This window comes from Moschus berezovskii, chromosome 17 (genome assembly GCF_049115385.1).
Source record: "Moschus berezovskii isolate FMDL1 chromosome 17, NW_MosBer_1.0, whole genome shotgun sequence".
Taxonomy (NCBI): Eukaryota; Metazoa; Chordata; class Mammalia; order Artiodactyla; family Moschidae; genus Moschus; species Moschus berezovskii.
Window position 1 is genome coordinate 48,400,673 of NC_142476.1, and position 16,925 is coordinate 48,417,597.

General features: G+C 44.2%; 1 protein-coding gene across 4 annotated transcripts in view; it reads right to left on the reverse strand.

Moving 5' to 3' along the window:
- Window positions 1-15,001, reverse strand: part of CLSTN1 (calsyntenin 1) — a 73,867-nt gene extending 58,866 nt beyond the window's left edge. For 2 of the 4 annotated variants that reach the window (XM_055419518.2, XM_055419517.2), the window contains exon 1: window positions 14,680-15,001. In XM_055419518.2, the coding sequence (XP_055275493.1) occupies window positions 14,680-14,770 (91 nt within the window). In that variant the 5' untranslated portion in view covers window positions 14,771-15,001. The remainder of the gene's footprint in view (window positions 1-14,679) is intronic. The other 2 variants (XM_055419520.2, XM_055419519.2) reach the window with 1 other exon arrangement.
- Window positions 15,002-16,925: the final 1,924 nt, after the last annotated feature.

Consider the following 16,925-nt stretch of genomic DNA (forward strand, 5'->3'; position numbering starts at 1 on the left):
AATTGTTGGGCATTTCTTTTGGCTCTGTGAAAAGATCACTGAGGCACCAAGGTACTGTGGGCACAGACAGGTTGAAGGGGCTCTGGAGCAGACAATAAACACAGATACACTCAAGACACATGTTAAGGCTAACAATCCTGTAAGGTAGGTACTATTACTCCCTTTCACAGAGGGAAAAACTGAGGCACAGAGAGGTTATGGAAGCTGTTGGTGAGCACCCAGAAAGCAAGCAGCAGAGCTGGGATGTGAACCCAGGAATCTGGCTACAGAGTCCATGTTCTTCTCCATTCCATAGCACTTATAGAGGGCCAGCACTTCTGTGGAGAGGAAGTGGCAGAGCAAAGATCAAGGTTGCTGTTAAGCCGCTAGTGAAAGAAAGTGAAAGTCGCTCAGTCGTGTCTGACTCTTTGCTGCTGCAAATTCTCTAGGAACTCTCTAGGCCAGCAGAATACTGGAGTGGGTAACTGTTCCCTTCTCCAGGGGATCTTCCCAACCCAGGGATTGAACCCAGGTCTCCCACATTGCAGGTGGATTCTTTACCAGTCGAGCCACCAGGAAAGCCCAAGCTATTCCTTCTCCGGTGGATCTTCCCAACCCAGGAAACGAACCTGGGTTTCCTGCACTGCAGGCAGATTCTTTACCAGCTGAGCTACCAGGGAAGCCCCAGTAGCTAAGTCGTGTCCAACTTAGCTGCTAAGTTGTGTTCAACTCTTTTTCGACCCTTTGGACTGTAGCATGCCAGGCTCCTTTGTCCATGGGATCTCCCAGGCAAGAATACTGGAGTGGATTGCCATTTCCTTTTCTAGGGGATCTTCCTAACTCAGGGATCGAACCCATGTCTCCTGCATTGGCAGATGGGTTCTTCACCACTGAGCCACTAGGGAAGCCCTAAGACCAAGGACTTTCTGACAATGAAAACTGCCCTCCAAAATGGAAGAAGCTCTCTGATTAGATGACTTCCAGTGTGGAGAAGGAAATGGCAACCCACTCCAGTATTCTTGCCTGGAGGATCCCATGGACGGGGGAGCCTGGTGGGCTGCCGTCTATGGGGTCACACAGAGTCGGACACAACTGAAGCGACTTAGCAGCAGCAGCAGCAGTGTGGACTGGCCAACTAACACCAGTGCTCAGAGAGCATTACATCCAAAGTTTCACAACAGCATTTCTAAAGCTCTTGCCAACTCCAAAACTGTGATTTGAGCACAGTGTGAAGACTTCTGAGATATTCACATAAAAACAAGCACTACAGAATTTAAGAGTATAACTTCATGTCAATACAATGTACCTTCCTTTAGAATTTTTAATAATCCAATTTCATCATCTTTCCTGACTCAACTGCACGTGAAAAGTTCATAACAAGTCACCCAAATGTATGCTTCCTGAATATTATTTATTACAGAAAGGAAAGGGGTTAAAGATACTCTTGACTGGTCTCCACTATGTTTCCTACTTTTCACATTCTGAGCTATAAAAAGATTATACTGACAACAATAACAACGTCACTTGTTTCCTCTATGGGAAAATGGGCTGACTGAACTAAAATGATTTCTAAAACCACTTCCTTTCTAGAACTCTAGCCATATTAATTCAGAAAGTGATTTTTCAGATAGATAAGGAGGGTTTTTTTTAATTTAGTGGTTTAAAAATACAAACACTTAATGTTCTAATGCAATGATATTCAGGTAACCAGTTATTTAAGTGGGAAGACAAATCGTGAGATTTCAAAAGTAAAGGACTTTATCATAAACAGGGAGAAAAGATTAGATGACCTCTCAAGGGGAAATTGAATTTATGGAACATAGACAAGCTGAGAACTACCTCACTGGCCATCCGAGGGAAATGCCAAAACAAACACACAAGCAAACAAATAGTCATTCCCCACCTAGACAAACAGAAAACATACACACCCATGCACAACTTACTTCAGATTCTGCTGCTGCTGCTGCTGCTAAGTCACTTCAGTTGTGTCTGACTCTGTGTGACCCCATAGACGGCAGCCCACCAGGCTCCCCTGTCCCTGGGATTAGAACACCCCAAAAGATTTTCCAGGAAAGTAAAGCAAACAGACTTCTTTTATTGTGGTAGTTACAAAAACATTTTTACAATGATATCAGTCATTTAAAAGTCTCAAAAGGCCCATATTGTAAGGAAAAACACAGATATTAACCTTTCAGTTTAAGTATTGAACTTTTTTTTTAAAAAAGACAAGTTTTCCCCAGATTTCATGTAGAAAACATTGAGTAATTATACACTACCAAAGAAAAGTCCAAATAAATCTGATTTTTAACATGTACTCATACCTCTGTCACATATTCTTGCCTTCTCCCTCATTAAAAACATGTCCCATAGTGAACTTAAAAAGAAAACCAAAGGAATAATCCATAAACATGCAAGAGCGGGACTGATAAACAGAGGGCACTGACTGCCTACTTGTAAGGGTCCCTCTTTGGCAGCAGAACGTCCTGCAACAATAGGCAAAGCCAGTCTACAATGAGGGCCATTAAGTCCCATCTTCCTCAGTCAAGAAAGCAAGTGACAATGTAAATAAGAGGAAGACATGATTACAGGATGGAGAAGGAAATGACAACCCACTCCAGTTGCCTGGGAAATCCCACAGACAGAGGAGCCTGGAGGCCTACAGTCCACGGGGTCCCAAAAGAGTCAGACACGACTTAGCAACTAAACAACAACAAATAATTACAGGAATAAGTGAATTAACCCTAATTTCTCTCCCTTTTTAAGTAAATCACTTGCAAGCTTTGCTTTGCTGCTTCAATTATTACTTAGAAGCAGAGTTAGAACACAGTCCCCAGCTGCATTTCGACATCAACCATTGCCCCAGGGCACCAATTGTTAGAACTTGGTGGGAAGACTCTTGTAGGGGGAAGGAGTCCCCAAGACCTTCTAAGGGTCTCCTCACAAAGTCTCCCTTTTCCACCTACATGTCTCGTGAGGCCAAACTTTCTTAACCTACTTCAACCAAACAACAGACAGCAACAAGTTGAACGCAGAATCCCCCTGCCTTCTCTTAAACCCACAGAAAGGGTTAACAAAAATATAAAGCAATGCCAGTCTTCCTAGTAAATTGCTTTTTGTTTTGAAATATGGAGGGTTTTTGTTTGTTTTTGTCTTTTGCTTTTTCTTTGGGCCACTCTATGCAGCATATGGGGATTTTATTATTTCCCCAACCAGGGATTGAACCCATGGCCCCCGCAGTGGCAGCAGAGTCCTAACCACTGGACTATCAGGGAATATGCAGTTATTTTTTTATCAAAAATACGTTGTTACCATCTAATGGGCTATTACTGCTATTTTAAATAAATTAACAATTAAATATTTTAATATTAATAGGTTCTCAGTTTAATTTCTGATAGAGTGAATATTGAGAGATAAAACCCACATAAACACAAGTTCTTGGAGGTCCTCAATAATTTTTGAGAGCATGGAGCTCCTGAGCCTAAACAGTCTGGAAATCCTAAAGGACTAGTTAAATAGATCCTACCACAGCCCGCTAATGGACTATTACACCCACAATACCTGAGACAAATGTTTAATGAATGACACTGAGAAAGTTATAAAATACGCTGTATAAAATCAACTCATTTCTTTACAGTTTTGACTTAACGTAGATAATTTTCTATAAGAGAAAGAAAAAAAATCTAGAGATAGACATAGAAGTGTTAAGACTAAGGATCTCACAAAGGTAGTATTTTAGGTCATTTTACCTTTTTCTTTTTTGTACTAAATTGTATTACAGTGGTGGGGGGGCAGAATTTGGAGCAGCATTTCCCAGAGTGTGTACCATGCAACATCAGTGCCACAACAGGCTTCAGAAGAGTTTGTGTTTAACTTAGTTGGATAAATGTTGATTACACCCGGGCTCAGTAAATCTTCAACACACATGATGATACTAACAGTTCCAAGAAGTCATACAGTAATGCAACGTGTTTAACTGCATGTCCCAAACTTAGGTGACCAACAGGCCCTTTGGCTTCCCTGGTGGCTCAGAAGGTAAATCTACCCACAATGTGGGAGATCCAGATTCGATCCCTGGGTCAGGAAGATCCCCTGGAGAAGGAAATGGCAACCTGCTCTAGTAATCTTGCCTGGAGAATTCCATGGACAGAAGAGCCTGGCTGGCTAGTTCGTGGGGTCAAAAAGAGTTGGTCATGACTGAGCAACTAATAATCACTCACTTAACACCTATCCATATACCATCTTTAGGGAAACACTGCCTCAGATATCAATTTATCCTATATAACAATTCAAGGAGGAAGCCCATCCTTTAGCATTTACTGTCAGAAGTCACCATTATTAGAAGTAATGACCCCAGAAATGACACCTAAATACTCCAACTGAGAATTTGGGGGTTACATTTTTTTTACATTTGCTTTAGTAAAATAATTTTATGAAGGAGTAAATTTAATTCATATAGATTCAGGAACCTGGAAAAGTCAAGAGAAATTTTCAATAGCACTTTTTTCCCTTTTTTTTTTTTTGACCTTGCCACAGCATGTGGGATCTTAGTTCCCTGACCAGGGATGGAATCCACATACCATGCCTCAGAAGTGTGGCGTCTTTACCACTGAACCACCAGGGAAGTCCCTTGAAGAGCAATTCTTAAGTAAAATTTTCTTTGATGAAAACATTCAGTACATTGAAGCAAACGACACACACCAGTAAGTACTCTCCTGAGGGGATGACCTGCACAAACAGGCATTCCCCACACGGCTGACACACCACCCGAGGGTCCTGCACCCCAGCTACCCCAGGCAGGGCTGCCACCTGGTCCCCAGGGGCTGCTGGCAGCCTGCATCTCCTCCCTTCTGCTGCCTCTCTTCCTTTTCAGGACCACGGTGAACAGGCCACACTCCCTCCCTTTCCTCTCACTCAGATCCTCAGGCTCCTCTGTCCTTCTGGACCTTTCTCTTCCTTCTGGGCTCTTCCATCCAGGCCTGAGCCAACATGTCTCACATTCTCTGAAGCTACCCTACAACTTTAAGACCTGTGTACCACAGAACATGAACTAGCACTTCACAGTTGATTAATGATTAATATTATAACATATTATAATGGTGAATGTGTGATGTGTGTTACTGCAAATTTGCTTGATTTTCACTTGTTCCGGATTAAACCAGTTTCTGACTATCACTTTTGGAGTTTTAAGCAGTTTGTAACAATGTATCCATGAAAAAACAATCCAAATTCCAATTTGTATTCCTAACAAAGCAATATGAATTGCTTTTTCAGGTTATCTGGGAATCAGAAATGGATCCCAGGAAACAATACATCAAGACAAAGCTGGGTGAAGGCAGCTGAAAATCAGACACTAGAAGACAGCATGCAGCTGGGGCTGGGGGTAGGTAGACAAGGAGCCTCACCTGGGCTGAGTTCAGCCAACCCAGGCAATCCACATTCAGAGAAGCAAAATGTGCCTGAAAGTTTGGGCAGACAAGACCTAAATCTGACCAATTAGACACGAGTTAATTTTTGTTGGCCACCAATGGGGGTTTCCTCAGATGTCAGGGTTCCACCACTGCCCACTGCACTGGCCTGCCTCCGTAACCCTGTCTGTACCTGGGTTTCCAAAGATGAGCAAGTACAGTCAGGACTGCTCTGCTCCAAGGCAAAGCTTTGGCCCCAAATACCTGTCAGCTCTCCTACACCCCTGAGTTGAGCTTCCAGACAAAACAGAAACTTCAGGAAATACTTTTAGCCTTCTCCCTTTAGGCTTAAACAACCAAAACCTGGCCTGAATGGCCCGTGTTTGCTTTCTCATTGCCCGTGGCTTCACTCTGTTCATCAGCACTGAAAACCACAGCAAACACCATTTTAATAAAAAAGAAAAAAATGCAATGAAGACATACTTGCCTTATGTATTGCTTTTATAAAGTATTAATAAACACAGCAAACCTTTCAATACTCAGAAAGGACTAACTCTAGAAAAAATGGGGTTAATAAACTCTATCAAATGAATAAATAAATATATATTAATTACTGGCATTTATGACCTTTCTAAAACATTTCATCAAACAAGTATTAATATCGCAGTTATTATTAATTGAAGTCACCATTAGGGGAAAGGCGAGACTATGTTATTAAATTATTCCACCGGTACATCTTCCTCCAAATAGAAAAGGTTTTTAAAATGTCAGATTTCATATGAAAAAGCATTTAACTCATTTTCCATTCTAGGCTTTGAATGTTTCTAAGATACTTGTAAGCTGCTTCTCTTAATTAGGCAGGAGGAGGCTTCATACACTTGGGCACTTTTGAAAACCCCTGCCAAATGCAAGTGCTGTATTCAGGAATCATGGGTAGATATTAAAGGATATTTACAAGCAACTCAGAAGCAAGATCAGAACACTGCCAGTTCAGGGCTTTATAATTCAGACTGAGGGATTATCAAGGGACCCTCCCATTAACCCAGCACTAGCAGAGGAGGTGCTCAAAGGCTGAGAATGGCCACTGCCCACCTCTCAGCCTCCCCACCGTTCTCTGTAATAGTCGTCCAAAGTGAGGGCAGCTTAGGGAGAAAATTAAATTCAAGCCAGTGCATTCTGCTCTTTACCAGCCACTCTGATAAACGTTTGAAACACAAGGTAAAAAAGAAAAAGATTAGGGATTATCCAAGAATTTTAATTATTTCTGTTATCCTTGCTACTAATTCCATGAGTAATAGGAAACTGGCATGAATTAGTCATGGCTTTTTCAAGGTAAACATAATCTGCTTGACGCAAAGGGCTTTAATCTTGCAAATCAAAAGCAGCCCTATTCCTCAATTAGCGTCTACCTTGGATAAGCTCTGTGAACCGAGCATAGTCTGCCCTTCGCCAGGTGCTGGGGGGCATGGCAGAGTGTGCAGCCTCCACTCCAAGGCCACCAGGGAATAAAATTCTTCAGTTGGGGGGGGCGGGCATCAGTGAGGAGGTGCCACCCAGGAGGGCTGGGGCTTCATCTGAGAGGGTGCCCAAAGGACCAAGGGCTCTGGCTAAAATCACAGTCTCAGGACCATATTCAATGAATACCCTGGCCATAGTAAGTCTATCAATACTTAGGGCCGGTTTCCTGGGCATGCTGGGCCCCACACTTGGTTTAATGCTCTGCTGCCACCTTGAAACTCCTAATAGTGTTTGAACAAAGGAGCCCCACACTTCGATTACACAGATAGTCCCATCAATATTCATCATTAACTACATCTTAAATATGCAAAATTAAATGTGACTGGATTCTGCCTTTCAGATGGAATACACTTTGCTCTTTAAAAGCCACTTAATAGACAACCTCATGCAAATCATTCTCAAGTTTTACACTATCTACAATTTAAGTTTATGACCTTCAATTTTTTTTCTTGGCAGTTCTTAAAATGAAAGCACTCTATTAATACTTTTAAGATTTAGGAAGAGCTCAGAATAAATGCATCTTCACTATACATTAAGTAGGTATTAGTACTCTTGCCTGGAAAATCCCATGAACGGAGGAGCCTGGTGGGCTTCAGTCCATGGGGTCGCTAAGAGTAGGACACAACTGAGCAACTTCACTTTCTCTTTTCACTTTCATGCATTGGAGAAGGACATGGCAACCCACTCCAGTGTTCTTGCCTGGAGAATCCCAGGGATGGGGAAGCCTGGTGGGCTGCTGTCTATGGGGTCGCACAGAGTCGTACACAACTGAAGCAACTTAGCAGCAGCAGCAGAGAAAGATGACATTCATTTTTACTGTTTTAAAATTCACTTTCAATCTAAACACATATTTCTAAGTGTTTTATACTATGATTGAAGATTAGGTAAATCGTGAATAGTTTAAAGAATAAATCAAAGGACCAAACTAATTTACTTTAACAGTACTTTCTAGGCAATCAAATCTAGGCAATGAAAAGGTAACAAATGAAGAAATCTCATTTTCTAAACTAGTCACAGTTTAAGAATTCTAGTTGTTTCTTAGAATTCCTTTCATAAAGCCCAGCCCTAGCTATCTATTCTGCTTGTGATGGGTTGTCCCCCATCACTGGGTCGGCAGCACTGTATTGTACTAGCTCATTTCTCAGATCACAGGCAGAAATGGCGGCGGAGAGGGGGGTGGTCCTTGGGGAGCTGGGGCGTAGATACTAGGTTACATGTGCTTTCAGTCTGGGTGTCTGCAGAGGCTTCAAGGGCTGGTAAGATTTTGTCCTAAGGAAAGTTCATTGAAGTACCAAACAATGCTTTGAAGAAAACGGGTGCTTTGTGAGCCAGTGAGAGCTTAGGCTGGATGATCAATTTTCGGGGACGTGTGAAGAATCATCTGTCTTACAGAGACGACTACTTGAGTTCCTGCATGCTGGTAGCTCAGACGGTAAAGAATCTCCCTGCAATGCAGGAGACCTGGGTTCAATCCCTGGGACCGGGAAGATCCCTGGAGAAGGAAATGGCTGCCTATTCCAGTATTCCTGCCTGGAGAATCCATGGACAGAGAAGCCTGGCAGACTACAGTCCATGGGGTCGCAAAGAATCAGACAAGACTGAGCAACTGACACTTTCACTTTTTTCCTACTTGAGTGCAGAGGACCAGAATGATGTGGGAGATGGAGGAAGAGAAGGAAGGAGCTGGCTGGATGAAATGCCAATTTATCCGGAGTGGAGCAAAAAAAACTCAGCAACTTAAAACTGTCATAAGAAAACCCTGAGACAATTGTGAGATACATATCTCCTTAGAAAGACACTCCTGGGAGTGATTACAGGGGTCAGGACTGAATGTAGAATGATGTGGCAACTCTGGATAACAGTTTGGTAGTTCCTCAAAATGCTAAACACAGAGTTAAAAGACTCAGTAATTCCACTCTAGTTATATACCCAAGAGAACTGAAAATATATGTCCACACAAAAACCTGCACATGTATGTTCATAGCATTATTCATAGTAGCCACAATGTGGAAAATAACCCAATGTCCATCAACTGAGGAATGGATATACAAAATGTAGTCTGTCCATACAGTATGGAATACTGTCTTAGTCTGTCTGGGCCCTATAACAAAATATCATAGACTGGATGGCTTATAATCAACAGAAATTTATTTCTCATAGTCCTGGAGACTGGGAAATTCAAGATCAAGGTGCCAGCAGATTCAGGGTCTGGTGAGTGCCCACCTCCTGGCTCACAGCCATCTTCTTGTTGTATCTGCCTGTAGCAGAAGGGGCCAGGGAGCTTTCTGGGGTCTCTTGTACAAGGGCACTGACCCCATTCATAAGAGCCCCACCCTCATGACCTAATCACTTCCCCAGAGACTCCACCTCAAAATACCATCACATTGGGGATTAAGTTTCAATAGTGTATGAATTTTGGAGGGGCACATACATTCAGTCCATAGTAAATATTATTCAGTCTTAAGATGGAATGAGGCACTGATCCTCGCTATGATGTAGATAAACCTTGAAAACATCATGCTAATTGAAAGAAGCTAAGGCCATATGTGGAGAAGGCAATGGCAAGCCACTCCAGTACTATTGCCTAGAAAATCCCATGGATGGAGGAGCCTGGTAGGCTGCAGTCCGTGGGGTCACTAAGGGTCGGACACGACTGAGCGACTTTACTTTCACACATTGGAGAAGGAAATGGCAACCCACTCCAGTGTTCTTGCCTGGAGAATCCCAGGGATAGGGGAGCCTGGTGGGCTTCCGTCTATGGGGTCACACAGAGTCGGACACGACTGAAGTGATGCAGCAGCAGCAGCAGAAGGCCGTATGTTGTATGATTCCACTGACATGAAATGTCCAGAATAGAGATAGGCAGTAGATTACTGGTTGCCAGGGGAATGGGGAAAAGGGGGAATTTGGGAGTGACTGCTAAGGGCTTTCATCACTTCTTTTTAGAGTGATGAAAATGTGCTGAAAGTAGATACTGGTGATGGTTGCACAACTGGTAAATATACTAAAATCATCAAGCTGTATACTTCAAAAGGGTGACTATTACAGTATGTGTCAATAAACCTGCTTTTTTCCCCCCAAGTTTTTATTGAAGTTGTTACAGTATTGTTTATGTGTTAAGTTTTTGGTTTTTTGACCACAAGGAACGTGGGATCCAAGTTCTCCAATCAGGGATCAAACCCGCAGTCCCTCCATTGGAAATAAACCTGTTTCAAAAATGAAAAGAGAATGGATGCAGGAAAAGAGTCTTCTTTTGCCCTAAAACAATAAGTTCCAGAAAGTACAGATCAAAGTAGACTTGAAGAATAGCAAACTTGACAGAAGTTCTTGTCCCTAGAGAATTATGGTCTGAAACATATTCATGTCTGACCAAAGGTGAAAAAGAAAAACACGATTCTTCCTCTACTGTGCTACTGCACACCTCTTACTGGGGTTCTGGAATGGAAGTTAACTTTCAGATGTGTCTTACGGGTTTTTAAGATGTTCTAAATTCAGTTACTTTGAAGCAGCTGAATCTTCCCATAGAACTTTAAAAGTAAATGAAAGCCTTAGCAACAAATATTGTGGAAAATTTTAATATAATAATAATATCACCCTACAGCTAAAGGACAAAATGAACAAAAAAAGCCCTAAAACATAGAGAAGAATGGACCTATCACATAGGGGACAACTGGATGCTGTGCTCAAACCCTAGGCGATGGAGGCTCCATGGAAAGACCGACACCTTGAATTAGGCTGATGTGTTGGCAGGGGGACCATCACAGCCTAGAGGCTCCTAATTCTGGCCTTTGATAGCCTTTACTGGTGGCAAGATGTTGCTTCTGAGGGTTTGGTTTTTGTTGTTTTTTAACAGTGCAAGAACATGACACCAACTCTGAGCCCATTTACATTCCTAAGGCTCTACTAAAATCTGTATTTTATCACGAATCAGTATCTAAATTTCAAGATACATTTCTTAAGTACCTCTGCTGTTACCAACTCATAACCACAGAAAAAGCAATGTATATTTTTAAAACCCTACTGATCTAAAACCTCAATTAATCAGAACAAGTGAGAAATAACTCTTGATTTTCAGAATAACCAAATATATTTTGTTTCAAACCTTACAAATGAAAATTTTATGCAAAAAAATTACATTATATTGTCTTAGAAAACAGTGATTCAATCACTTTTTTCATTTCTTAGAAATTTAACATCACTCAGGTTCCTCATTTTAAACATCAAGAATTGCCTTAGTGGGACTTCCCTGGTGGTCCAGTGGTTGGGACTTTGCCTTCCAATGCAGGGGATGCAGGTTTGATCCCTGATCAGGGAGCAAAGATCCCACATGCACTGTGGCCAAGGCATGGAACAGAAACAATACTACAACAAATTCAGTGAAGACTTTGAAGGTGGTCCACATCAAAAAAGACAAAAAATTGGTTTAGTAAACTTAACCAAGTCCTAAAACTAGTGTCGTGGAATTATAGCATTTTCCAATTTCATTAGGAAAATAATGTTATATTTCACAAAAATTCCAATTATTGGATTATATTCCTCATACCTAAGACTTAATTCACTGTTTTCTTTTTGGCTCAAAAATCAAATAGTACTGACCCACATAATATGTGATATGAATGCTTAAAATTTCCTTTTGAAAAAGAATTTCTAGGAAACTGCTTGGTTTTCTGCTTCTTTTCCTGAAAGTAGCATGCAGCCAAAAGCTAGGTTCCAGTCAATTGAGTGTTCCAGTTAACCGAGTCATAGCTCTTAAACTGCAACACATTCAGAATCATTAATATTATCTCTTTAGTAGTTATAGGTCTCATGTGAAATAAATATATTTACTTTCAGCAATAAAAATATTAAATTAAGTATAATATTTAAGTCTATGATAAGCTTATTTTTCCTCAAAATTGCTTCTGAAAAGCAAGGTAACAAATTAAGAAACTGTTTTCCCAAAAAGGTGAGAATTACTGTATTTTTGAAACATGACCTCAACATGGTAGCCACAGAGTTACAATCTACAAAGTTGTTTAATGATCTAATGTCCAAAAACTGCAATGAATAGAATGAATCCTTGAAAAATTATCTACTAGTGAATTCTCATATCCATGTTGAAGAATTCAAGTTCCTTTAGATTCTACGTCTGTAATGCTTTTCTCAGCATGAAACATCTATGTCAGGTGAAAATCAAGATGTAAAAACACATTGGTGCCTAAACTGAACGTGATTATACATTCATTCACACAGCACTGAAAGTCCACTGAGTGCAGGTGACAGGATACACAGGTGAACAACACAGACCACTTTGGGGTACGTGTTCCAGTGAGGGGAGACAGGCAATGAGCAGAGTAAGTAAATAACAGAGCGTGTTAGGATGGGGTAAGTGCCATGGAGAAGTAAAAAGTGAAGCAAAGGAGGGAAGATTCAGGGGTTCAGAGAGATGAAATTTCAACCAGGATGGTGAGCAGAGGCTCTACTGAGAAGTCTGTGTGCAAACGGGAAAATGACAGTGCACGTTATTTATTTGGCTTTGAAATGCATTACAAGATGGCATTTGTTCTTATTTAGTATTCACATAAACTTTCTATTTTCTCTATTTCAGTTTTCTATTTCCTGATCATTGACAGACTGGAGAAGAAGGCAGGCAGCCTCAGATATGCCAAGGAAATTTCTCCTAATTTTCTGGTTTACTTGATTTTTTTTTTTTAAGAGACTATAGATACAAGTGAAATTTAGGGTTCTTCATAAAACAATGAATAGTCAAAATGGAATTTATACTATAAACCTTACAGCAGCTTAGGTTATCTTCCTACCATTGTTTTTAGAGGCAGCTAGAATATGAACCAACAGCAGATCATAGTGTCACACTGTCTGGCAGGATTAAGAATTCCCGTATTAGCTGAAAAGATCATCTTTTAAAAAGAGCCCACAAAAGGTGTCTCCACAAATTGCCTGTTTACGTACAAAATATTTTTGTAATAGCTCAAAAGGAAATCGTTTTATTCGCATTTCATGGAACACATTTTCTAACTTTTAAGCTAGAAAAAGAAAAAACAAACAACAAACCAGCAACACAACAGAATAACTGAGGTTTAAAATGTTTTTATTTTGAAGGCTAAGAATTCTTAAATACTAAAAATGCACCTAGAAATCTTACAGAAAGTTAGCAAATGACAAAGGACTCAACATGTCTTTCATGTGAGATTTCTGTTAGTCCGCCATAAAAACTATACTTGATAGCTGAAGTCTTCAGCAATGCAAATAGGCTAATTAACTAGCCCATTACTAATTTAATAATTAACAGTAAATGTAGATGAGTGGACACACTTAAGAAAAATGTGGAGTTTTAATAAGAAATATTATTACTGACTAAACTAAATACACTTGTTCCCCAAATATCCAATCCCAGCACATATTTTTAAGCTGTGTGGGTTTTCCCCAAGAGAAGCAAACTTTGGCATTTTTTCGTGGATATATTAAACTTACAGACCTCCATCCCACATCTGGAAAGAACATTCCAAACTCAGCTTGATGTAACTTTTAAAAATCAAATTGAGAGCAATTAGATACTTAGTGACTGCGATCTGAATTTGACAGAGTCAACAGAATGCTAGAAATGAAATAAATGAAAGAAGTATTCAAAGTTTATCATCCTCAATGTGACGAAAGGAACATAGAACAAAAGATGCATTTGCCTCTCCTGCCCTTTAATTTGTGAACACCATACTTCTCGATATGTCATGCCCAGAAAGAGAAAATGAGATTTTTTTTAAAAAGCCTTGCTAAATTGAAATATGACCATTCCATCTGGCCTTCCATCAATCCTCCCTCCCTCCAATTTTTATTTAAAAAAACCATAAGCACAGATCTAAGTACTTTCTATAGACTACACCTAGATTACATTTGCCGAGAAAAATGTTTACCATTCCAAGATCCACTCCGAAGCATATATCTGCAATGCGTAAGCTTTCCGTGGGCAAGATCAGTCAATATCACAAGGCGTGCAACGTTTAAAAGGTTAAGTGGTTGAAGGTTAAAAAACAACAACAAAACAATCGATTCACTAATATTTTTTTGTCAAGTAACCATGAAATAATTTCGACCCTAAGAAATCAAAGAGGGGTTTCTTCTTTATGTATGGTGTAAATTACTGTCAGAAAAACTGCACCAATGTGCCGGGGGCGGAAGAGAGGAAGATTTCTAACACCGGGTGAGACCACGGTCGTAAACCTCATCACGATTTCACCTTTGGGTTAAAAGGTGGGAGGGGAGCCAAAAGTTTCAGCCTCCGCTCCTTTGAAAACAGACGTTGAAAAGACCCTGGAAGGAGACGGAAAGGGGCGCAGATGCCGCGTCCGCGGTTGCAGCCGCAGATAATCGGGATCTGAGAAGGGATGAGAGGGAGTGGGCTCTTATGTAAGCATACACCAAAAATTGTGCATGCACCCCCGGCCTGATGCACATCTGAGCACACAACACAGGCACACGGCATCCCTCCCCAAGAATGCAGCCCCAGTCTGCGGGCGCTGCCCAGGAAGGCGGACCGATCCTTCGGCCTGTCCGCACGTACCCCTGATCCGTGCAGCCACCACCTGGACGCGAGCGCAATGCTGGAGGCCAGGGCCCGGGTGCGGCGCCCGAGACGGAACCTGGCTTCCCCCCGGCGCCTGCAACGCGCGCGCACGGCCTCCGGCGCCCCGACCCGGAGCCGCTCGCCTAGCCCAGACCCCCCGCTTCCCGACCCGGCTCCCGGCGCTCGGCCCCCGCGCCCCGACGCGGCCACGGGGCTTACCTCGCGAGGCCCAGACCCCGCCGCTGCAGAGCAGCCCGGCCAGCAGCAGCCAGGCGGCCGGGGCCAGCGCGGGCGCAGGGCGGCGCAGCATCGCTCCGGCTCCAGGCGCCGCGGCCGGCCCGGGGCGGGAGCGGCAGGGACGCTCGTTGGGCACCGAGCGGGGCTCTCGCGGCCCGGAGCCGGCTGCTTGCCGCCGCGGCGAGCACCGGGGTCCGAGGAGGAGCCGCCGCCGTGACGCTGGGCCGTGGGCGCCCTCCCCTCAGCGGAGGCAGCGCTTCGCTTGAGGCAGCGGCAGCAACTAAGATGGCGGCGGCGCTCTCTCTCTGGTCCGGCGAGGGTACCCGGCCGGGGGCGGGGTGGCGGCGGGAGGGGCGGGGAGGGGAGCGACGGCGGGGCGCGCGCGCGGCGGCCCGGGAGCGCGCGGGGCGTGGGGTGGGGGCGGGGCGCGCGCGCCTCCGAGTGCGCCCGCGGGGTCGCGCCGGGAGACTGGCTCCCGAGAGGTTGGGAGAGGCCGGGCCTAGGGAGGGCGCTGCATGCCCCTCCCCGGTCGGCTGCTGCCGAGGGCATCAACGCCTCCTTCCCACGCGCGCTCCGAGGCTCCGGAGCCGACCTAGCGGTACCCTGGGGCACGTGCCTCCCCTTTCTCCCCTTCCCACCCCCACCCTCAAGGATGCAGACCACGCTTGGAGGGTGCAGCCCAGGGCCCCTGAGCTGCAGCACCCTGTGCCACTTCGAACAAGTCACGTCGCTTCCTAGAACGTCGGCGTCCTCTTCTGCCAAGTGCAGGTGCTGAGAGGGAGCTTGCGGGGTCGCAAAAGGCGTTCAAGGAGACGAGGTCAGCGAAACGCGCTTTGTAAACAGTCAAGGCTGCGCAGCATGTGCTGCGGTGGTTCCAGGCCTGGGAAAGGGCATGCTTGTCCCAAGTCTCTGGTGAATTTGTAAGTCGGGGGTCCCTCCATTTGCTGAAGAAATCCGTATGTGGCTTTTTAAAGGCGGATGGTGCGGGTGCCCTTTCTAGATCTTAGTGTGATGCTAACGGTCCCTTAAAAATGCCGAGATCCAAATGGATAAAGAAGGATCCCTTCACGGCTCTCTTAGTTCCTTCTCTTCTCCTCTTGTCCTGGGGACCCTACCTCCTCCCGCCCTGACCCTTGGGGCTGCTTCACACCAGAGGAAAGTCATGGATGGTCTCCCGCAAGCCATAGAGCCACCGTACCCTATGGGCCGACTTTACTGGCTCCATTTTGCAGAGAGGCAAACTAAGGCGAAATGACTTTCCCGGTTGAGACAACTGCTGTAAAAAGATCAGCCCTCAAGGACAGGGCTGGCATGAGGGAGACACCCACAGCCAAAATTAAACAGCAATAAAATGTTAATTATTGAAGACTCTGCTGGAAGAGCTATCAGAGGTAATTCACAGCACAGTGATTGGCACAGTGATTGTCCGGCCGTGTTTGCTGAGAAGGTCTGGCTGGCTGGTGGGCTTTGTGCGGACCAGCTTGGGGTGGGGGTGGGTTGAAGGAGGGTGGGCAGCCAGGGAGGCTGGGAGGAGAATGAGTCACTCAGATTATGAAGAGCAGAGAACTTATTTAGGAGAGTAGTAGGCGAAGAGCCCAAAAAAGGTAGACTGTGGCCAGAGGGAAGTGCCTGAAATGTCAGAAAGAGGGATTTGGACCGAATCCTACAGGCCACAGGAACCCTTGAACAACAATGAACAGAGGCATGATGTGACCTTGGAGGGAGTTTCAAAGCCATCTGTGATGGAATATGCTCTCCTTGTCTTTATGCCTCAAAGTCATCCTCCTCCAAAGCTTAAAGACTCCACCTCTGCTTCCCTGCCCACTGGGCCCCTGAGCCCAAGAGGACCAGACTCCCGTGGGTGGACCCTTCCCAAGACACCTGCCTGGCCCTTGTGTCTCTAAGCCACACCCACCCCTCCTTCCAGCCAGCACTGCAGAGTCATACTCTCCGGGTGTGGCTGTTCCCTCCCTGGTTCCCAGATACTCCCTGCTGCCACCTCATCACGTCCAGACAGCTCTGCTGGGCTTCCCACCCCTCAAGCCTGGGCCCTACCCAACTGAGTTCAGGATCCACTGTCTCAACACTGTCGGAGCTCAAGTTCATTCCTTCCCAGAGCCAGCATCATGTGGCACGCCAGCATCACGTGGCACGCCAGCATCACATGGCACAGCATCCACAACCTGTGCCCTGAGCCTCCAGTCCTACTAGTACACTTCTGAGCTGCC